Source organism: Pseudonaja textilis, chromosome 1 (genome assembly GCF_049901715.1).
Source record: "Pseudonaja textilis isolate UNSWEBS1 chromosome 1, rPseTex1.2, whole genome shotgun sequence".
NCBI lineage: Eukaryota > Metazoa > Chordata > Lepidosauria > Squamata > Elapidae > Pseudonaja > Pseudonaja textilis.
The window spans coordinates 77577127-77596625 of record NC_141990.1 but is presented as its reverse complement, the minus strand read 5'-3'; the positions used below and the strand labels follow the sequence as shown (position 1 = coordinate 77596625).

Below are 19499 nucleotides of genomic sequence, written 5' to 3'. Positions count from 1 at the left end.
AAGCTTCTGAACTCTGGCAATTGTTAGTTATGTTTAAAGATATATGCTAGACTGTGTGGAAATTTCAGATTTTAAAAATAGTTATAAACATAGAAAGAAATGTGTGATGACAGCACGAAGAAGCTTGTGCGCACCCCCAAACAGAAAATTATCCGGAGAAATATGAGCTATTTATACAAGCTGCTATAATATCCAGGCCAGATTACTTTAATCAGCTGAAGAACTCCATCTACTGATGGCAGTTCATCCATTTGACTACGCAGATTCTGCATACATTTTTTTGCTTGTGAAGCTTCCAAATAACAGAATGTGCGTTTTCTTAGGTGGTAAAGTATTACACAACTGTTGATTTAATCTTCTGGGCAAAAGAATCCCATGAGTGAAAGAACTGATCAAAGATGAATCAACTACTTTTCTGAATTGCAGCATCATTTGCCTTTCTCAGTAATGATTGTTTTAAAGATTGTCTATCAAATTACATACGAATTCTCCAGAGCTGCCATGTTGTTGTTGTTTTTTAAATTCTGGGGATCTCTCTAGGGCAGGGGTGCAGCCTGCGGAGTGCTTAGACCGGGCCTGCAGGGTCACTCTGGAAATAGCAAAGGACCGGTCCGCAGTGCTTTTGCCAGCAAAAACGGAGCCCCATCTTTGCTAGCAGAGCGCTCGGGACACCACAGACATCACCAACACGAGTGATGTTGAACTGGCCATGCCCACCCTGGCCATGCCGCCGCCAACCCACCCAAGTTCAAACACAACCCCGATGCAGCCCTCAATGAATTCGAGTTTGACACCCCTGCTCTAGGGAATCTGTCACCATACATTCATGAAATATATTCCGCTTGTTTCCAATTCTGTCAAATCTTTGACAGCAGTTTCAGTGACCCTAAAAGGGAATGTGCCCTATTAGCATGTTCTAAGTTGAATCTCTACCCTCTGAAAGAAAATTCTGAAATATTTTAAGTCTCTGAGCTTACTTCCAAGGATCAGAAGATTGTTGCCTTAAGTCAATTTATTTGCCATTTCATTCAATTTAAAGATAGGTAAGAATTTATGTGTAGTATTTTGTAAATTATTCTGCATTAAAAATCCAATGGAATGTTAGTATTTCAGTTGGTTGAAACTTATGAGATCATACGTTTCTGTTCACCAGACTTGTTTTCAGAACATCAGCTGAAAGAATACACTTTAAATAAACACAATCCTATTGTGTTTGTAGTGGATGAAACTCACTTTATGCATGAATGGACAAAGCAATACCATTTAAAAATATTTTTAAAATATGATCAATATTCTGGGTAAAATATTGAAAAGAGCCTCGGTGGCGCAGTGGTTAGAGTGCAGTACTGCAAGCTACTTCTGCTGCAGCCAGCTGCCTGCAATTTGGCAGATCGAATCTCACCAGGCTCAAGGTTGACTCAGCCTTCCATTCTTCCGATCAGTGGGTAAAATGAGGACACAAATCATTGGGGGCAATAGGCCGATTCTGTAAAACTGCTTAGAGACGCTGGCTCTAAAGCAATATAAAGCGGCATAGAAGTCTTATTGCTATTGCTTAAATATTAGAAAAATCAGAAATTTCAATTTCAGTGATATTATGGCTGAAGCCACACCTGATACACACTTCAGACCCTCAATTCCAAGAGGATTTCAGACAGGAGACATATTCCCAATTTGCTGCCATATTTATGCTGTTAACACTAAAAGAGAACTTTCATTGCAGCCATTTACTGAAAACTTCATTTGTTGTTGTTTTTTTTTTTAAAAGGAGATATTGAAAACAATCTCTCCCCCATTTGAAAAAAAAACAAAAGCTACTGCTTGGATGCAAGTTACACATTTTTTTCCGTAATCATTATTTCAAAAAAATATTCTATTCTATTATTTTAGCTGCTAGATCAAATGGAATGGGGACTGTAATGAGAAATCTCTGGGGATGGAACCAACTGTTGGCAGTAATTTAGGCAAAATCTTTTGGATATTCTGGATCCAAAGCTCCTCCATTCCCTAATAAGTTCTTTACTAGGTTGCTGTACACCAGCCTCAATTCTGGAATAGATATTTCTTCTTATCTATATCAATTAGTGACAATGGGGAGAGTGGATAGAAAGCCATTAAAAGAAAAAATTATAAAGCCTGTTTCCTATAGTTTATTTAGTCTTTAATGAATCCTACCATAATTCCCATAGTGTATCTTTCCATTTGCTGAGTTGGATAATTAATATTCACTCTTCTTCCAGCTTATGCAAACATTTTCTACATTTGTTGAAATATTTTCTAGCCTATAGAAGCTTATGTCATAACAAATTAGTTAGTATTTAAAGATACCAATAATTTATTGCATTAGCCAAACAGAATTTCTAAGTATGGTACAGCACTGCCATCTAGTGGCAATGTTAAAGACTTCCTGCTACCTTTACATAATAGAAAATTAACTATTTGTAAATTTGTAAATACACTGATTTGTAAATTCTCTAGGGGATGGAAGCCTACTATACTCAATCCAAGAACAACAGATGTAGCCATGGCGCCCCTATTTGATGATCAGATTGCATGAACACTTGAGTTAACATTTCATACTCATTCACCCTCATGGTTTTACAAAAATGACTTAAGGGACACTTACAAAACACACAAAATCTATCTTGTACTTCCTAGACAACTGAATCCCCTCCCTGCTGTTAATACATTAAATGATATGTATGAAATATTTTTAAGATCCTTATAAGGTGCACAGAATCATTTCCATGCTCTAATTTTTGATTGTTTATTTATTTTTATCCATATTCAATGCATTATCTACCCTAACATCTACTGCAAGTTTAGGTTCTCAGTCAACAACACAGCATAATCTGCATACAAAAATACACACGTATTCATGTCCCCAAACACATCTCTGATATCAAAATATTCCTTACACAAACAAATCTTTGGTTTGTTCCCTGCTCAGAGCTGAACCATTTGTCAAACATTCTATTTATTCTATTGTAATCTGCAACCAACTTTCAATATCTTATTTATATGCAATGTTTTATAATTTAAGCCTATTCAATTTACCTTGTGTCTAAATAAATCTATTTTTCTCATTTTCACCTTTTCCATATTTTGCTCTTTAAAAGTATGAGATTCTGAATTTTTAACAACCATTTCTCCAGGCATACTCAATACACCAATCCCCTTAATTTTCACATTTAAACCTAAAATTCTTTCATTTAAAATGGTCCATTAGCATAATACATATTTAATGACTTAAGAGTCATTCTGCACTTTTATTTTTGGAGCGTCATATACAATAGTGAGATATATAGTAGACATAGCAATAGATGGATATATTTCACTCAAAGGCACAAAGTGCAAATTACATCTTTAATCCAACCAATTTATCTTATATACTTGGTACACTATATTGTATCACTGATTTTTCCCACTTTCAGAAACACAAATTTCACGAACTGAACTTCTATATTTATCAACTGACACAGATTTTGAATCTTTATAATGAACATGCCGAATTTCAATCATTAACGTGAGTATAACAGTATAACTTAAGTACATGAAACTCTTGATATATAACTTTTCAAGACATCTAATTTATTAAATGTTCTCTAAATTTTATTTCCTGGACTCTTCTTAAATTTGCAAGAAATTATTCAAAAGCATTCAAATTCACATATTACTAAAAGGAATTTATAATCCATTTTTAAGTTTTAGAAATTTACATTCTTTCAGAAAATTAGATAACCCGTTTTTTAAAAGAGACAATTAGCACTTTCAGAACTTACAATTTTACCGCAATTAGGTACAAATTAGCTTGATAGAGAGGACTTTCTGGTCATGTGGTATTTTTCAGTAATGGAACAATTAACAATTGAACTGCTACATATTATGAAAATAATCTGAGGAACACTTAGGTCTTGTTTCTATAAGATTTTCTGTTCTATGATTTGCAAGCTGCATATCTTGAAGAAACGTTTTCCCAGTTGATCACATTCCAGATAGCTTTGAGATAGTCGGGTCTAACATTTTTATATTGAAGATAATATGCATGTTCCCATACATCAATTCCCAATAGAGGAATCAGTCCTAAAAAAGAGGAAAAATATTGCTAAAATTCTACAAACTTTAACAAGTTATTGCCACAAACATACCCACCACCCAAATTTAAATAAAGCCTATAGGGTTATTACCAAAATAAATACTGACCAGCCAGTTAGTATTAATTTCTTTCAAGGGAATATAAAACATACTTTTCAAAATAAACTGATTTCCACACAGGTTTAATTACTCTCATTACACACCCATCATGTCTCTTAGACATACAGGTAGTTCTCGACTTATAACAGTTCATTTAGTGACTGTTCAAAGTTACAATGGCACTGACTTGTTACTGTTTTTCACACAACCATTGCAGCATCCCCATGGTCACATGATCAAAATTTAGACACTTGGCAACTGACTGATGTTTATGACAGTTGCCATGTCCCGAGGTCATGTGATCCCCTTTTGCAACCTTCTGACAAGCCAATCAAAGTGAGACTTTCAAGAAGAGATTGGATTGCCATTTGTCAGAAATGGTATAGTGTCTCCTGCTTGGGCAAGGGGTTGGACTAGATGACCTACAAGGTCCCTTCCAACTGATTATCTGTTATCTGTCAATGGGGAAGCCAGATTCATTTAACAACTGTGCTATTAACTTAGCAACCGCAGTGATTCACTTAACAACTGTGGCAAGAAAGGTCTTAAAATGGGGCAAAATTCACTTAACAAATGTTTCATTTAGCAACAGAAATTTTGAGCCCAATTGTGACCGTAAATTGAAGAGTATCTATGCCTTCTTCCTCTAAGAAACAGAGTTCCTCTAAATACAGCTACTGTAAATTATAAAGGTGTAGAAAGAAGAGTTTTTATTTTGTTAATCCTAGAAAGTTGTAAAAAGGGCATTTTGGTCTTAAGATAGAAAGAGAAAGCAAATGCTTTTCTCATATACACAGAAAATACCTCCCAACATATTCTTATTCAAAGCAAAACTCAGTTCAAGGACAGCTGTCCTTGCCAAAAACTATGTGATGATCACAAGACTGAAATGAGAAGCTGGAAAGAGAGACTGAGCTATTTCTTAGCTGCAGGGGAGATGAGGAAGGGCAGGAGCACTTTGGAAGTTTTTCCACCAACACGTATTATTTTATATCAATGTCTGAACACCCAATTGCTGAAACTTTCAGGGTGGCTAAGAGTATGCTTTGGGGAATCTAGCCTTTAGCCTACAAATGTTGCTCATATCTGGTTTACTCTATTGTTTTCTTATCCAAACTGCTATGGAAGTGAGATTGTCAGAAACACATCAGGAGTAAAACAAAAGCATTCACTAGTGAAGCACAGAGCAGAATCATCAATGCTCATATTGGAGCCAGACTGTTGGGAACAATATGCTGACTTTATAAACCCGTAATAGTGAACCTGTGGCACACATGCCGGAAGTGGCACGCAAGAGGTTGCCCAGAAGAGTCTCACTGCGCATGCGCGCATGCCCCCCACCAGCCGTCGGGCATCCGCCGCGGATGCACAGTGGCATGTGGGGGAGACATGCGCATGGAAGACGCATGCACAGAGGCATGCAGGGGGTTGTGTGCACACGCGTGGAGGTGTGCGATGCGGGGGTCATGCGCGCATTGCATCATGGGTGCAGGCACGTGAGAAGGCGTGTACGCGCATGCACGCACACACTTTTGGCACACAATGTGGAAAAGGTTAGCCATCACCGTTACAAACCATTCAGAGAGTGCTGTAAAACACTACAGAGGAGTATATAAGACTAAGTGCTTATAGATACTACTTTATTCCTTCTGCAGCTAAAAATGATCTTTGATAGATGTAGTCAACTTCCATCTAGAGTTTTACCTGTGGTTCCCTGTAGAGGATCCTGATTGGAACAGGCAGCAATTTGGAGTCTATTAGATTCTTTATTAAAACCGAGCCATCCCCAACCTGAGCCTTGGACACCAACTGAAACAGCGGTGAGTTTCTCCTTAAAACTTGCAAAAGAGCCAAAATCACGTTTAATGGCTTCCAAGAGCTCTCCTTAAAACGAGAAATATATAAACAGTTTGCATTTACATAGCACATCATAGTTTGTTTTTCATCAGGTAGCCCAAAGAACTATTTCAGATTAATTCTGAAGACAGTTGGTGTAAATAAGAAATCAACATAATTTTAACCAATGTGAAGAAAATAGAAGCAGCCTAAAAATTACATATTTTATTATGTTCCTCCCATCAATTCAATGCAATATTAATTACAGCAAGGCATTCATTATCATCAGGATTATAATTGTAACTTATCAGGCTGTCTCTTAATCAAGATTTGAGAAAGATATGCTAGTTAATGGTAATTGTTTAGCAATGCTGCTACTGCAGTGCTGAGCCACCAGAACTGTAAGCAGCAAAAGTCAGAGCTATTTCACACTTGTGAAAGAAGGATATGTAGATATATGTAGATATGTAGGCTCTGTGTGACTCTGCAACCTGCTGATCTTGTATTTATGCTGTTGTCTCAAAAGGCAGATGACAAATAAAATAAAGTTTAAGACAAAATTAAAATACATTTGTAAAACAATCCAACTGATATCTATAGATGAGTTCTAGAATACAGCCCATATTAAATTATAATGTAAACACTAAAATTATATTAAATTTACAACAAAGTAATATTATCTAAAACCATTAGTATCAACAAATACTAAAATTTAAATGAATTAGTTACAAAGAATGCATTATGGGAAATTGGTCCATATCAAGCTTGAACAGAATTTCCACAATGCTGCACAAGACAGTTACAGTTACCTGTACTGTAACAAGGCGCACATATCTATGAGCAGCATCTGGGCAAAAGCCAAATTTGGGGAAATCTGGATATCTACTAATCAGAGGCAATATAAATCTAGTGTGGATATCTCCATAAAAGGAGCAATGAAGAAGAACATGTTTCGTAGTTTCCACTTCTCTGGAATCACTGGCCTTGGTATTTTTTGATCTTTACCATCCAATACTGCAGAGGGGAGAGCATGACACTGGGCAAGAAAGTTTTCTGATGGTTGGGTGTTTCTAGCCATGTACGGTTGGTGGCAGAAGCGACAATATATCTGTTGCATACTGATGATAGGAAGCCTGGGACCTTCTCTAGGTCTGCTTGCCTCTCTGTATCCTTTATCCCTTGCTTCAGGGTTTGTTTCGCCTGATCATATTCCATCTTAAGCACTGAGGACGGAGACTAGCCTGGATTTAAAATATTAGATTCAACAGCCTTGAACCCTGCAGATTGAAAACATGGTGCAGCCCTTCTGGCATACATATATAAATGTTACTTCACCATTTACAATCTTCTTGTTTGATACATTGCTTACTAATTATTCTAATCATCATAGCTACTTATGTTCTGACCGTGCCTTCTTCTACACAACCACTGATAGAATTTATTCCACGTTTCATAGTACTCAAGATTCTCCCTTTTTGTTTTTTAATTCTAGGGTTAACTGTCCAATTCTGCACAAGCCAATGATGCTAATTCTTGAAGACGTAAGTTGAGTTTTAACAAAAGGTTTATAGAAATTGGACACTCTTGACTCAACTTTTATCATACCTGTCTTCAGTTGTAGATGTGTGTTTGAGACACAGCATGGTATCTGGAGAGCTGCTCTGATAAATTTGGATTGTATCCTCTCCAGAGAGGTGAAATGTGAAGTTGGAGGAGCCAACCAGAGTCCCATAAAAGAGTTAGGCTAGCGACTTAGCCTGAAAAAGCTTAAGTGTGGCTGGAGCATAATAGCCTCCTTTGGATCATAAAAACTTAGGGATGGGATTGGCAAATCTTTGTCCAGTAGCAGCAGCATATTCACATGGGTGTTCCTTAAACCAGTGGCATGCATGACTACTCCTAAATACTTAATGCTAGCCACTTGTTTTATTATATGGCCATTAACATTCCATAAACAGCTTTGGTTTATTTCCTGATTATCAACTGCAGTATTGGGCCAAAGTTAAAATAATGTAAATGTTATTTTAATACCAATATTTTAGTTTGCTTTCATACATTCTTTTCCGATTTCTTGTTTTTATTTTTTGATCTGTGTTATTTTTGAAAGCCATATAGAAATATTTTACTTTCTGATAAACCTGTCTCAGCATGGCATCTGAAAAGATGCCCCAACTATCATGGCCCTGTCAGAGTCTGAATCAGTGGGGGAAGATGAGATGGAACAAGAACTGACAGAGAGCGAGAGGCAGCTCCATTGGCCTTGGAAGCAACTGGGGAATGGCAGTCAGTCCAGGCAAGGCCTTTCGGAATTAGTTAGGCCTGCAGGCAGACAGGAACAGAGCTCAGACAAGGGGCAAGAACCACCCCTTACTGATGCAAGGGCTCAGAGAATGCAGAGAAGGCAGGATCAACTCAGACGGAGCAGGCCACTCACAAGGAGAGTGTCCTGTCCAGCTTCACCAGGCACACCTGGGGAAGGTGATTTAAGGAGACACTGTGGGGAGGGGCATTTGTTGGGAACAAACGCTGAGTTCCAGAAGTGTTGTATGCTATTTGAATGTGCCAAGAATCTTTGCATTCCTGTGTGGCATTCTGGACCAATTATCTGGATATTTTGCTCCCTGAGTTCCTTGCTTTGCTCGTTTTACCAAATACATTTGGGATTTATTGCCGTGCAGCTTTGGTGAATACAGTGCTGGGTTGGACTAATTGCAACCAGAGGCTGCTTGAGGTTTGTGTGGGGTTTTATTATCACCCTGCTCAGGGACTTGTCAGCAACGTGGAAGCTTTGGGGGGAAATTTGGAGCATAAAAGGGCCAGTTTGAACTGCCAGCTGTTTGTGTTATCTCTGTGTCACACCCTTCGTCATCACACCAACTCTAGGCCTATGAATCTGCAGACACTGTAAAACTAGCTCTAATATTAGTAACATGAAAGGCTCCCTTTGTCAATACCATCAAGGTGGAAGACATAACTTTTGTATCTATATAATTATTATTTCTCATACCAGACATTATCATTCTGTCAAGCTAATACTGAAGCCTGCTGTGTTGGTAGGGGTTCAACACTCTCAAAATGGCAGAACGGACTGAGCAAAGTCCCACTTTTTTAACAGGTATTGTACACACTATAAAGGTAAAGGTTTCTCCTTTCCAGTCATATCCGACTCTAGGGGGCAGTGCTTATCTCAGTTTCTTAGCCGAGGAAGCCAGTGTTGTCTGAAGAGGCTTCCCTAGTCATGTGGCCAGTATAAATATATATCAGGGTGCATGGAACGCTGTTACCTTCCCACCAATGTGGTACCTATTTATCTATTTGCATTTGCATGCTTTCAAACTGCTGGGTTGGCAGGAGCTGGGGCAGGAATGAGATCTCACCCTATCCCACAGCACTCTGGCCCCAAACTCAGGCTGTCAGCTTTCCAGCTGACATACTCATGTCTTTAACCACTGAGCCACTGTGCCCCCTTTTTACACATTATATGCATGTAAAAACATTTATATGCATGCATTTAATTACCTGGCCTGTTTACCATTTTGCTACTGTTGATCCTCCCTGTGGACACCCTCATTGCAAACATTAATAAGCATTTTTGAGTGATGCAGATCAACTATTCAGCTCTGATTTTTATTTGCCACTGATATGGAAACCAATTTATTTTATTTAAAACTTAAGCAAAATTTCTAAAATAAACCCAAAGTTTACCTAAGCCTGTATCAGTATTACTAAAAACTACTATAAACCAGTTCAAATACAAACCTTTTGGTTCTCCTCCACCTTTAGGAGACAGATTTGTCCAAAAGATGCTATGATTAATATGACCTCCCCCATTGAACTTCACAGCTGGCTGAAGAGACACCTGGGCCGTTACATCCCCTGAAGATGGAAAGTACAGAGAAAAAGCAGAACTATTAAGCCCTAACTCAAAACATCTTATGCAAGTGCCTTCCATTTAAGAATTAGAACAGGTATTCAAGTACTGTCATGCACATCCTAGTTAAAACATGTGATGACATTCTTCAGTTCAGCAAAATTTCTAAAATGTTAGGAACTTAACCTGGCTTCCTTTAGGTTTGGGTTCCAATACACCAAATCCATGCTTCCTCATACCAGTTTCAAGGAATTGTAATTGCTACTTCCTGACCCACATCTGAATTAGGAGAAAGGCAAAACAAAAGTTGATTTCCCAGACTTTCTTTTCTTGAATGTATCATTAATCAGAAATGGAAATGGAAATAACACCAAGAAGGGAAAAGTCTTATGCTGAAAGCTTCTTTTGATTAAAAAAATTATCATCAGACTAATCAAATTTTCTTCTGATGACACAAAAAATGCAACATGAAACAATGGATGCAAATATAAACTAGCTTTATGCAAATTGATTTTTATTTTCTGTTTCATGCAGTTTAAATAAGATTCTTTTGATTTATCTCTAGACCACACACCAAGAACATTGCTTGGCTACATACTATGAATAAAGATTCTTGGAACCATCAACAAAAAGCATTCCTGTCCCAGTTTAATTATTAAACTCTTATGGACAACATCTCTTCTCCTTATTCTATCTCTAAAGCTTCTATGAGCAATTGTTGAGAAGCATCAAAGTCCTCAATAACTAGTATGCTGGTAACATAGAAATAAACTTATATTCCGGCTAGGATTAAGAGTTATATTCAATAACTTACATAAACCATTCATAACTAATACTTTTGAACATGTAATAAACCAAGTAGGGACGGAAGGCACAAATGACAAATGGCCTCCTCTGCTTACTTGTGTTAGTCAGCCAGGGGGACAACAAATTTCAACTGTGATTTCCTCATAATCCAAACATATTAAGGCTACTATCAATGGCTAGTTGATGATACAATGCCTTCTCTTTAACATATTCATTTTGCATAAAAGTCCTCAAATTGGTTTCATTATCATTTATGTTAAGTCTTTTAAACTAACATTTGACATGTGGATCCTGGACTCTACAATGCCCCTATTGCACTCCAATTGGGTAAGAGAAGATAAGAACAAAATTGCTGCATTTATATCCCATTTTTTCCTCTGAAAATTCAAAAGAGTTTATGTGTGAGTCTGACTCACTGACAGTCCAAAGATGGCTTTCATCTTGAATAATTATTACTCTTAGCATAGGGGAAACAAATGTACATAGAACAGTCATAAAGTGACAGTTTTAAAGGAATAAAATCAGAAAGATGTACAGTGATATATTATTCCCAGTACCTTTTGCCAAAGCCTCGTTGTATTTTTCTTCAGCAATATTCAGATTATTTACATATGCTGCATGATGTTTGCTGTGGTGAAGCTGCATAATTTCTGCACTAATATGTGGTTGCAAAGCACCATAATCATAGGGCAAGTCAGGGAGAGTGTGCTTTTTTCTGGAGGCCACCCAACCAAGAGATGTAATCAGCACAGTGTTATTTCTGAAAGACAAAAAAATAATTATATAATAAAAATGCAGTGATTTTCACTTTGTAGGATTTTTTTTTGCTATCACCCGATACCTTTAGCTGTTAAAATTTTCCTAATCATTATCATTATTGCCACAATTACTCATATCATTATTTCTTCCATTTAACCTGTGAATTGAAGATAAATAAAACATAGCCCAGGACAATGACAGGGATACAGGGATCAGCCTAGATATGATTTATGTTAATATCACACAATTAATTTGTTTGATCGTTTTACACTCTGACCTGAGATAGAGATGAGGTATGGGAAAGAGATTACTGTTCTCTGAAAGTGCAACATAAGCGTTAACTTCAACAAGCAATAACTGATGTCCAAGATAGCCTCCAACAGCTCCCACCCTACTGCAACAATATCAGTAGCCATCTATAGATAGCAACAACAATAGCACATACTTATATATCACTTTACAGTGCTTTACAGCACTCTATAAGCAGTTTACAGTCAGCATATCTCCCCCAACAATCTGGGCCCTCCTTACCGACCTCGGAAGGATAGAAGGCTGAGTCAACCTTGCACCGGTCTGATTGAACTCCTGACAATGAGCAGTGAGTTAGACCTGTAGTATTGCATTCTAACCACTGTGCCATCACGGTTCTCTATATTATCTCCAGCAGTCTACAATTACAACTACAATTGAGCACAAAAATTGCTAAGCAACAGAGTTGTGAATTTTGTTCCTTGTTGCTACCTTTCTTTGCCACAGTTGTTAAGAAAATAATTGTGGTGGTTAAGTTAGTAACATGGCTGTTAAGTGAATCTGGCTTTCCAATTGACTTTGTCAAGGTTGCAAAACCCTGGGACATTGCAACTGTTATAAATACATGCCAGCTGCCACATAACACAAGAATGGTGCAATGGTTCTAAGTGTAAAAAACAGTTATAAGTCATTATTTTCAGTGCCACTGTAATATTGAATGGTCACTAAACAAATGTTTTTTAAGTCAATGACTACCTGTATTCATTTGCTTGCAACAGCTTCTTCTAATTTTACCAAGAGTGTAAGACATGCCCTCCTCTCCATGGGAGATTCTTTCATATCTTCTGCACTGTGATACACATTTCTTTCAAACTGAACTACATTGAATATTTTATTCTTTAAATGTATTTTGAAAATATGGACTGTATTGTGTATATGGATTGGAAACACTAAGCACTAACTATCACTTATGACTTTTATTTTTCATTAAAGTTGATATTAGATTTCTTTCAGGCTTCTAGTCAAAACTACGTTTTTAATCAGTAAATAAAGTTGTTGCCATCCCATACGCAGATTCATTTATTCATTCTTTTTCTTTCTTTCAACATTTATATAGGTGCCTATCTTATATAAAACTCTCAGTAGTCCCAGCCAAAACAACATCAATAATAAAACAACATAATATATACATATATCCACAAACATTAAAAAGTGGCATCAAAGTTTAGCTATAAAATGCAAGTATTGTTTTTGTTTCTCTTTTGTGGAAGAATATATGTAACATTCACAAAGGGAAAAGTGCTAGAAAAACTTTGTCAACATAGGATTACTATACTTGGCCTCTAAATCCAGATTATTACAAGATGACAGCACATGCAGAAAACTCTTTTTACTAGGGGGCGTGGGCATTTGCAAAAAAACAAGCATTAAAGAAGAGCATGTTCATAGAAATCTATGTCCAATGGCACATAATCGAAGGGCACTAACCTACTCTTTGCCAGTTGGCTGGGGCTTTCTTGGCTGGAGGTGAGCTAGAGAGAAAATCCCCACCTTCGGGTGCTTGTCCTCTTAGTTTTTAGTTTATTTAATCTTCCTACTTTTAAGTGTTTTGTGCTATGTTTTTTACATTTTAATTACTCTGTAAGAATCGCGGTAACAGTGAGATGGGTGGCATACAAATTCGATGAATAAATAAACTCCCCTTTATAGAGGGAGGAACCAATGACTGGCCAATGACAATAATTTACTTAACAAGGTTGATATGCAACAGCCAAAGCCAGTTCCAAAATTATTGTAAAGCACTTCATTATCGGGCTGACAGTGCCAGGGGCAAATAATAAATTTAAGCTGCGCAGTTCCTTTGGACACAGAATAAAAGCTACATGCAAAAGCTTTAACGGGGTAGCTTCAACGCTTTGACCCTTCCAGCTATACTGGCCTTCAATGGGACGATAAACCCGTAATTCAAATGAAGGACGACCCGGGTAGTTGGGGGCAATAGGCTGACTCTGTAAACCGCTTAGAGAAGGCTGCAAAGCACTGTGAAGTCTAAGCGCTATTGCTATTCGCCTGCGGCAGCCGCCTTCGACCGAATCCCAGCGCTCTCCTCCTCCTCCTCCTCCTGCTCCCCAAGCAGTCCGCCCTTTCGTGCCCTCGCGTCCTGGCCATTCCTAATCTCCCGCCTCTCGTCGCGTCCTTGGCCGGGAATTCAAGGGCTTCCCGACCCCGCCAGGTTCTCACCTGCGGCCGGCCGCGACAGCCAAGCGGCAGAGCATGGCGGCCTCGGCGTTCGCCAGACAGCAAGAACGGAGCACCAAAAAAAAAAAAGCTCCGCTCGGGTACGAGGTCGCGCGCGCTTCTCTCGCCGTGCCGCGAGCCTTGCGCCCCTTTCTTCACTACGGCGCCTGCGCAGCTCCTCCTCCCTCCTCTTGGCGTTCGGCGGAGGGCATCTTCTTGTCTTACTGGGCCTGTAACGGGAGGTGCCGGATTCAGAGACGGAAGCGGTAGCCTGGAAGGAATTAGGGGGTGGGGGTGGCTGACTTCTTACTTTGCTTCTCTACCGAGTTGGAGTTCCTTTTTCAAGTATTTTTATTTATTTATTTTATATTATTTTTATTTTTTTCTACAAGCAATGGCCCGTTTGAATACCTTCTCGTCCCACGTGCATTGGCTGAATTCAGACAGTGCACTGAAGTAAAGGCATACAGTAGTCCTGGGCGGCAGACTTGGACGATCGTGACGCGAAGTGTTGCCTGTCTCATTGCTGCCGTTCGCTATTTGCAGCCGGCATTTTGCTGTCCGTCGCCAAGGCTAGAGGAGGTTTCTCTGCTTGCGGCGGAGCACGCTGTGAACGCAGTTTACTAGGCCAGCGTTTCTCAACCTTAGAAACTTGGGCTCCCAGAATTCCGCAGCCACCAAGTTAGCTGGGGAATTCTGGGAGTTGAAGTTGACTTGTCTTAAAAGTTATTAAAATTGAGAAATACTGTACTAGGCCTTTTCAGTTAACAGAATAACAGAATTAGAAAGGACCTTGGAAGTCTTCTAGTCCAGCCCCCTGTACAAGCAGGAGCTCCTATAGTACCATTTCAGACAATTAGGTGTCCAATCTCTTCTTGAAAGCCTCCAGTAATGGAGCATTCACAACTTCTGGAGGCAAGTTGTTCCACTGATCAATTGTTCTCACTTGTCAGGAAATGTCTCCTTAGTTCTAGGTTGGTTCTCTCCTTGATAAGTTTCCATCCATTGCTTCTTGTCCTGCCTTCAGGTGCTTTGGAAAATAGCTTGATTCCCTCTTCTTCTTTGTGGCAGCCCCAGAGATGTTGGAACACTGCTATCATCACCCCTAGTCCTTCTTTTCATTAAACTAGACATACCCAATTCCAGCAGCCTTTCTCTTTATATGTTTTAGCCTCCAGCCGCCTAATCATTTTTGTTGCTCTTTGCACTCTCTAACCAGGTGTATGTGGCAACACAACTTGTGTGGGAGAAAGTAAAACTTTTCACTCTTGTCTGTACCCTGCCTGCTATAACTGAATGGTTTGTGATTAGACTAGAGCAGGGCTGTCCAAACTTGGCAACTATAAGCTGGCTGGAGAATTTTGAGAGTTGGAGACCTACAGCTACCTGACCAGTGGAATAACTTCCATCCTGACACCTAAATAATGAGAATGTAGCAAAACTGTTGAGTTTCTAGCGTAACTATTTCATAATACATTAGAAGCTTTTTCATGTTACACAGATGTTACTGAAATGCAGCTCACTCCTATCCCACAGCAGAAATTAATAGCAGAAATTAATTCATGTTTCTACAATAATAGAAATTAATGGCTGTAATTTCTAAACGTTATTGCAGCACTGATTCATTTAGCAAATAAAAAATTTCATAGTTCTCCAAAGACTCCCAAATCAGGCAATATTTTTTTATTCTCTCACAATCCAAGCAGATGGGCAGAGATCCATGAGCAATTTTTTTTTTCTAAAAGCTTTGATAAGTGTGACTATATATAGTGGCTATGAGTCAAAAAAAGATTTACACATAATTTAGTCAGTCTATCAAGTCCTGTGAGATTACTTGATGTAAAAAGTTAGAGAAGACACAACTCCTTTTTTTTTCTCAATCTCTGGCTCATTGAATTATGGTTACTGAATTAACTTGGCTATCTGGATTTCCAGAGCATATTGAATCATAAATTTCACTCCAAACTAGTTGATTTTAGCATACCATAATGCATTGAGAATCTCAGCAAGTATTGTTAATTCATGGTTTCCAATATAATGTAAAATTGGGTTGAGTAAACTATGGTTATGTTACCTCTCAGAACATGTACTGTGTTCAGCTACTGTCCTATATCTTTTTTTGATTTTACTTCCTTGGATTCTGTTAGAAGTGCTGTTTCCTAAATCAGCAGGATAGCTAAATAACAAATAATGAAGACCTTGGTCTTATTTAAAATAGGCAACAACCTGAAGTTAAAAGTCAAGCTGACTTGACAGGAAGCAAGAGACCCTTCAGAGTCTCACCATTTCTGGAGGTAGCTTTTTGGAGTCCAGAATGACTTTTAGGGGAGCCTAGGCCAGTAAGATAATTTTTCCTACCAGTATAATTGCTTCTTCTATGCCGGAAATCCCGGTGTATAGGACTGAGCATCAGGCTCAAACCTCCATTTGATCCACTATAGAGGGTATGGCAAATTTTCCACAAATGCATCAGGGACTGCTAGAGATTATATGGAAACTTCCCCAGCACAGGACAGTTATGCCCAGGCACCAGTTATTTCTGAATCTAGATCAGGGGTGTCCAAAACTCATGGCATCACGGTGTCACGTGACATATCAGGATTTTTTTCCCCCCCTTCATTAAACCAAGCGTGGCCAACATGTGACACATCCAGCCCGTGGGATGGGAGTTTGACAGTCCTGATCTAGATCCTTCCAGCTGGTCCAGCTCTGCTCAGATCTGTCAAACATGGCAAAAATAGAGATTGGCTCAAATTCTACAGCTTGGCCGCTCCCATTTTTTAGGATTGTAATGGGTAGAAAATTATTAGTGTAAGGTAAAAACAGGGACTATCTCCTTTGGGGTGTACAAGATGGTAATTTAACACCCGGAATAGGGCCATTGCTTTTCGAGGGTTGACAGCCAAGTGCAGTATGAATCAAATGAATGAGCTTGGAGGAAATATATAGAAATGGTTATAAAAAAGGAAGTGTACTTTAAGTATAGGAAATAGAAGAAGTGTGATAAAGCAGCTCAGTTTGGCTCCACCATAATTTGCTGGAGAATAAGAGACAGAGAAAAGGAAACACAATCAGGCTTTCAAATTTGATGGCAGGACTCTAAGATAGATCAGGTCAAGAAACAGACTCCATGAGTTTAAGTGAAATAATATTGATATAGTGCCTAGTAGCAGAATTTTGAAAATTCTGCTAATCCCTGTCTTTCTACAGGTTCATGAGAGACAGATAAGGATGATCTCTTATGGGAGAGTTCTGTGGACAATACAGATTTGCTACAGTACTGTGGTTAACATGGTAGAATGCAACTGGCAGAGGCCAACCAAGGAGTTCAGCCTTACTTCTGCTTCCTGGGTTCCTTAAGGGTTATCATTCCATTTTCTTTCTCATTAGAAACAGTCTTGTCTCCACCTTAACTTAAGATGATGAAAACAAAAGAAGATCTTGCAAACTGTTAAAATAAGAATACTTTTAATCCTGTAACCTCTTTCTTTCTTTCTTTTCTTAAAATTCTTTCCCTCTCTTCCTCTTCTCTCTTCTTTCTTTTCTTTCTTTCTTTCTTTTGCTTATTTGTGTATGTATTGTGACTGGTTTTAATTGTAAAAATTAATAAACTATATTTAAAAAAAAAAAAGAAACAGTCTTGTCTCCTAGCCAAATTGCTAGAATTTGCTGAGATGCTGATGCTGCTTCTCAGCTCTGCACTCCATCACTGAAGCAGCCATTCTGTGGTAGCAGCCTTGGAACACAAGGTCCTAAGCAGTGACGATCTCACTCCGTCCACCTGCTGCCTCCCTATCTTTGCCTGTGATGTGCAGAGGAACACCACTGGGTTAAAGACAACAGGCTTCAAGGAGAGCAGAAAGTCCAAATAAGATGTATGAGGGCACTAGTGTGGCTTGGTGGGCAGGCAAATGACTTATACATGAAGGCATATCCAAAGCAAGAGAGCAGGGACACTGTAAATGATGAAGTTGCCCTTGGCAGCACATTCTTGACAGCGATTTGAGTTGGGTGCACAAGTCTGGTTTGCAATGCACAACAGAATTGTTGTCAGACTCTGTTCTTGTTCTGCCTGGACAAGACAAAAGGTGGCTGTCTAGACAGAGAATGTGTGATGGCTCTCAAATTTGCTTGTGACTTCAGTTGAAAAAACTCTGTCTTTAGACCAACCAATTAAATGAACTTCTAAGAAATTCAATAGCAAAACAATATTTTATATAAGTTACAATTACTTGGAATTTGCTGCTGCAGTTTAGTAGCAACCATAAGCCTAACAGGCTTTTAAAAATGAATACATTAATAAATATAGGCAATTTTTGGCTGCATGCTGTTTTCAAATCACAAACCTCTCCCTTAAAGTTTTCCTGCTTTTTGTCTTTCTGGTGGCTTTCTCTAAGCTAGCTATCCCTACTGGTGGAAAAAAAATACAATTTTTGAAAGCATGACATACCCTATCATGGTGGGTGTGGTTACATGGATTTCCCAGAAAACAAAACGGCGAGGTTCCTTTCCACCATTCCCTTTAGCTTATGATGCGATTGCTTAGCTATTTTTCCCCTTCAAACCATGCAACCATCCTCCACACCAGCTGCTTGGTTATTATACCTCCCCCACTTAATTTTCTCAGATGTTCCCATCTTCAGACTAGTGTTTTGCAACTTGTTTTCTATATACATTTTTAATGGGAAGGAGCTTTTGGAAAAGATAGGTCAGGAAGTCTTGTCAGCATCTTAAGTTGCTGATGAATCTACAGGAATGCAGAGTGCCATACTGGGAGTTGAGATTACAGATATTTACATGAACATTAAAAGAAAATAACTTGTCAGACTTACCCAGATTTTTCAGGATGTTAAGAAACAGAATGCAAGATCAGCTAGACCAGGGGTTTTCAAACTTTTTTAGAACAGCCCATTAAAATAATTTACTGGAAGCCCTGTTACCTGTCTCAATACATACAATACTATGTCACCATAAGCACGATTGCTCTCTAGGGGAGTGTTTCTGAATATTCCTAATATGGCCTCATCTTCCCACAGAATCTTAGAAAAATTCTTATGGATTCCTTTTTGTTCAAGTGAACTTTTTTGCCCTTTGTTTCTCACAGAATCCCATCATGTTCCCCTGGAAACTTAGGGTTCTCTTGAACATTCAGAAAAACCCTGGTCTGGATAACATTGTGCAAGTACCATTAAGATTAAAAGCGAATGTATTTATATCGACAAGACCCCCAAAATACTAATTATTGATGTTTTTAAAGTACGATTTTGCATTAGAATGATGCAAGTTTATATTAAACATCAAAATTGTAATTTCTCTTTCTAACTTACCGATTGTTATGGGTTTTCTTTTGTATGTGTGCCTTCAAATCAGTGTTGACGCATGACAACTGCCTGGATAATTCCCTCCAAGATTGGTAAGATTTCAGAAGTGACTTCCCATTTCCCTGGGTTGCATGAGGGATTGGCCCAAGGTCACCCAAATGGTTTTGTGCCTAACGCAGTATTACAGCCCAGTCTAGATTCTGGCCTGGTGCCTTAAGCACTAC

At 38.6% G+C, this 19499-nt stretch overlaps 1 protein-coding gene across 1 annotated transcript; it reads right to left on the bottom strand.

Annotated features, from left to right (window-relative positions):
- Positions 1-3238: 3238 nt before the first annotated feature.
- SOD2 (superoxide dismutase 2) lies at positions 3239-14114 on the bottom strand. The gene is made up of 5 exons (XM_026705077.2): positions 13958-14114; positions 11266-11468; positions 9790-9906; positions 5899-6078; positions 3239-4083 (listed from the first exon to the last, which is right to left on the bottom strand). The coding sequence occupies exons 1-5, from the start codon at positions 13990-13992 to the stop codon at positions 3938-3940; spliced, it is 681 nt and encodes a 226-aa protein (XP_026560862.1). The 5' UTR covers positions 13993-14114; the 3' UTR covers positions 3239-3937.
- Between the last annotated feature and the right edge of the window lie 5385 nt (positions 14115-19499).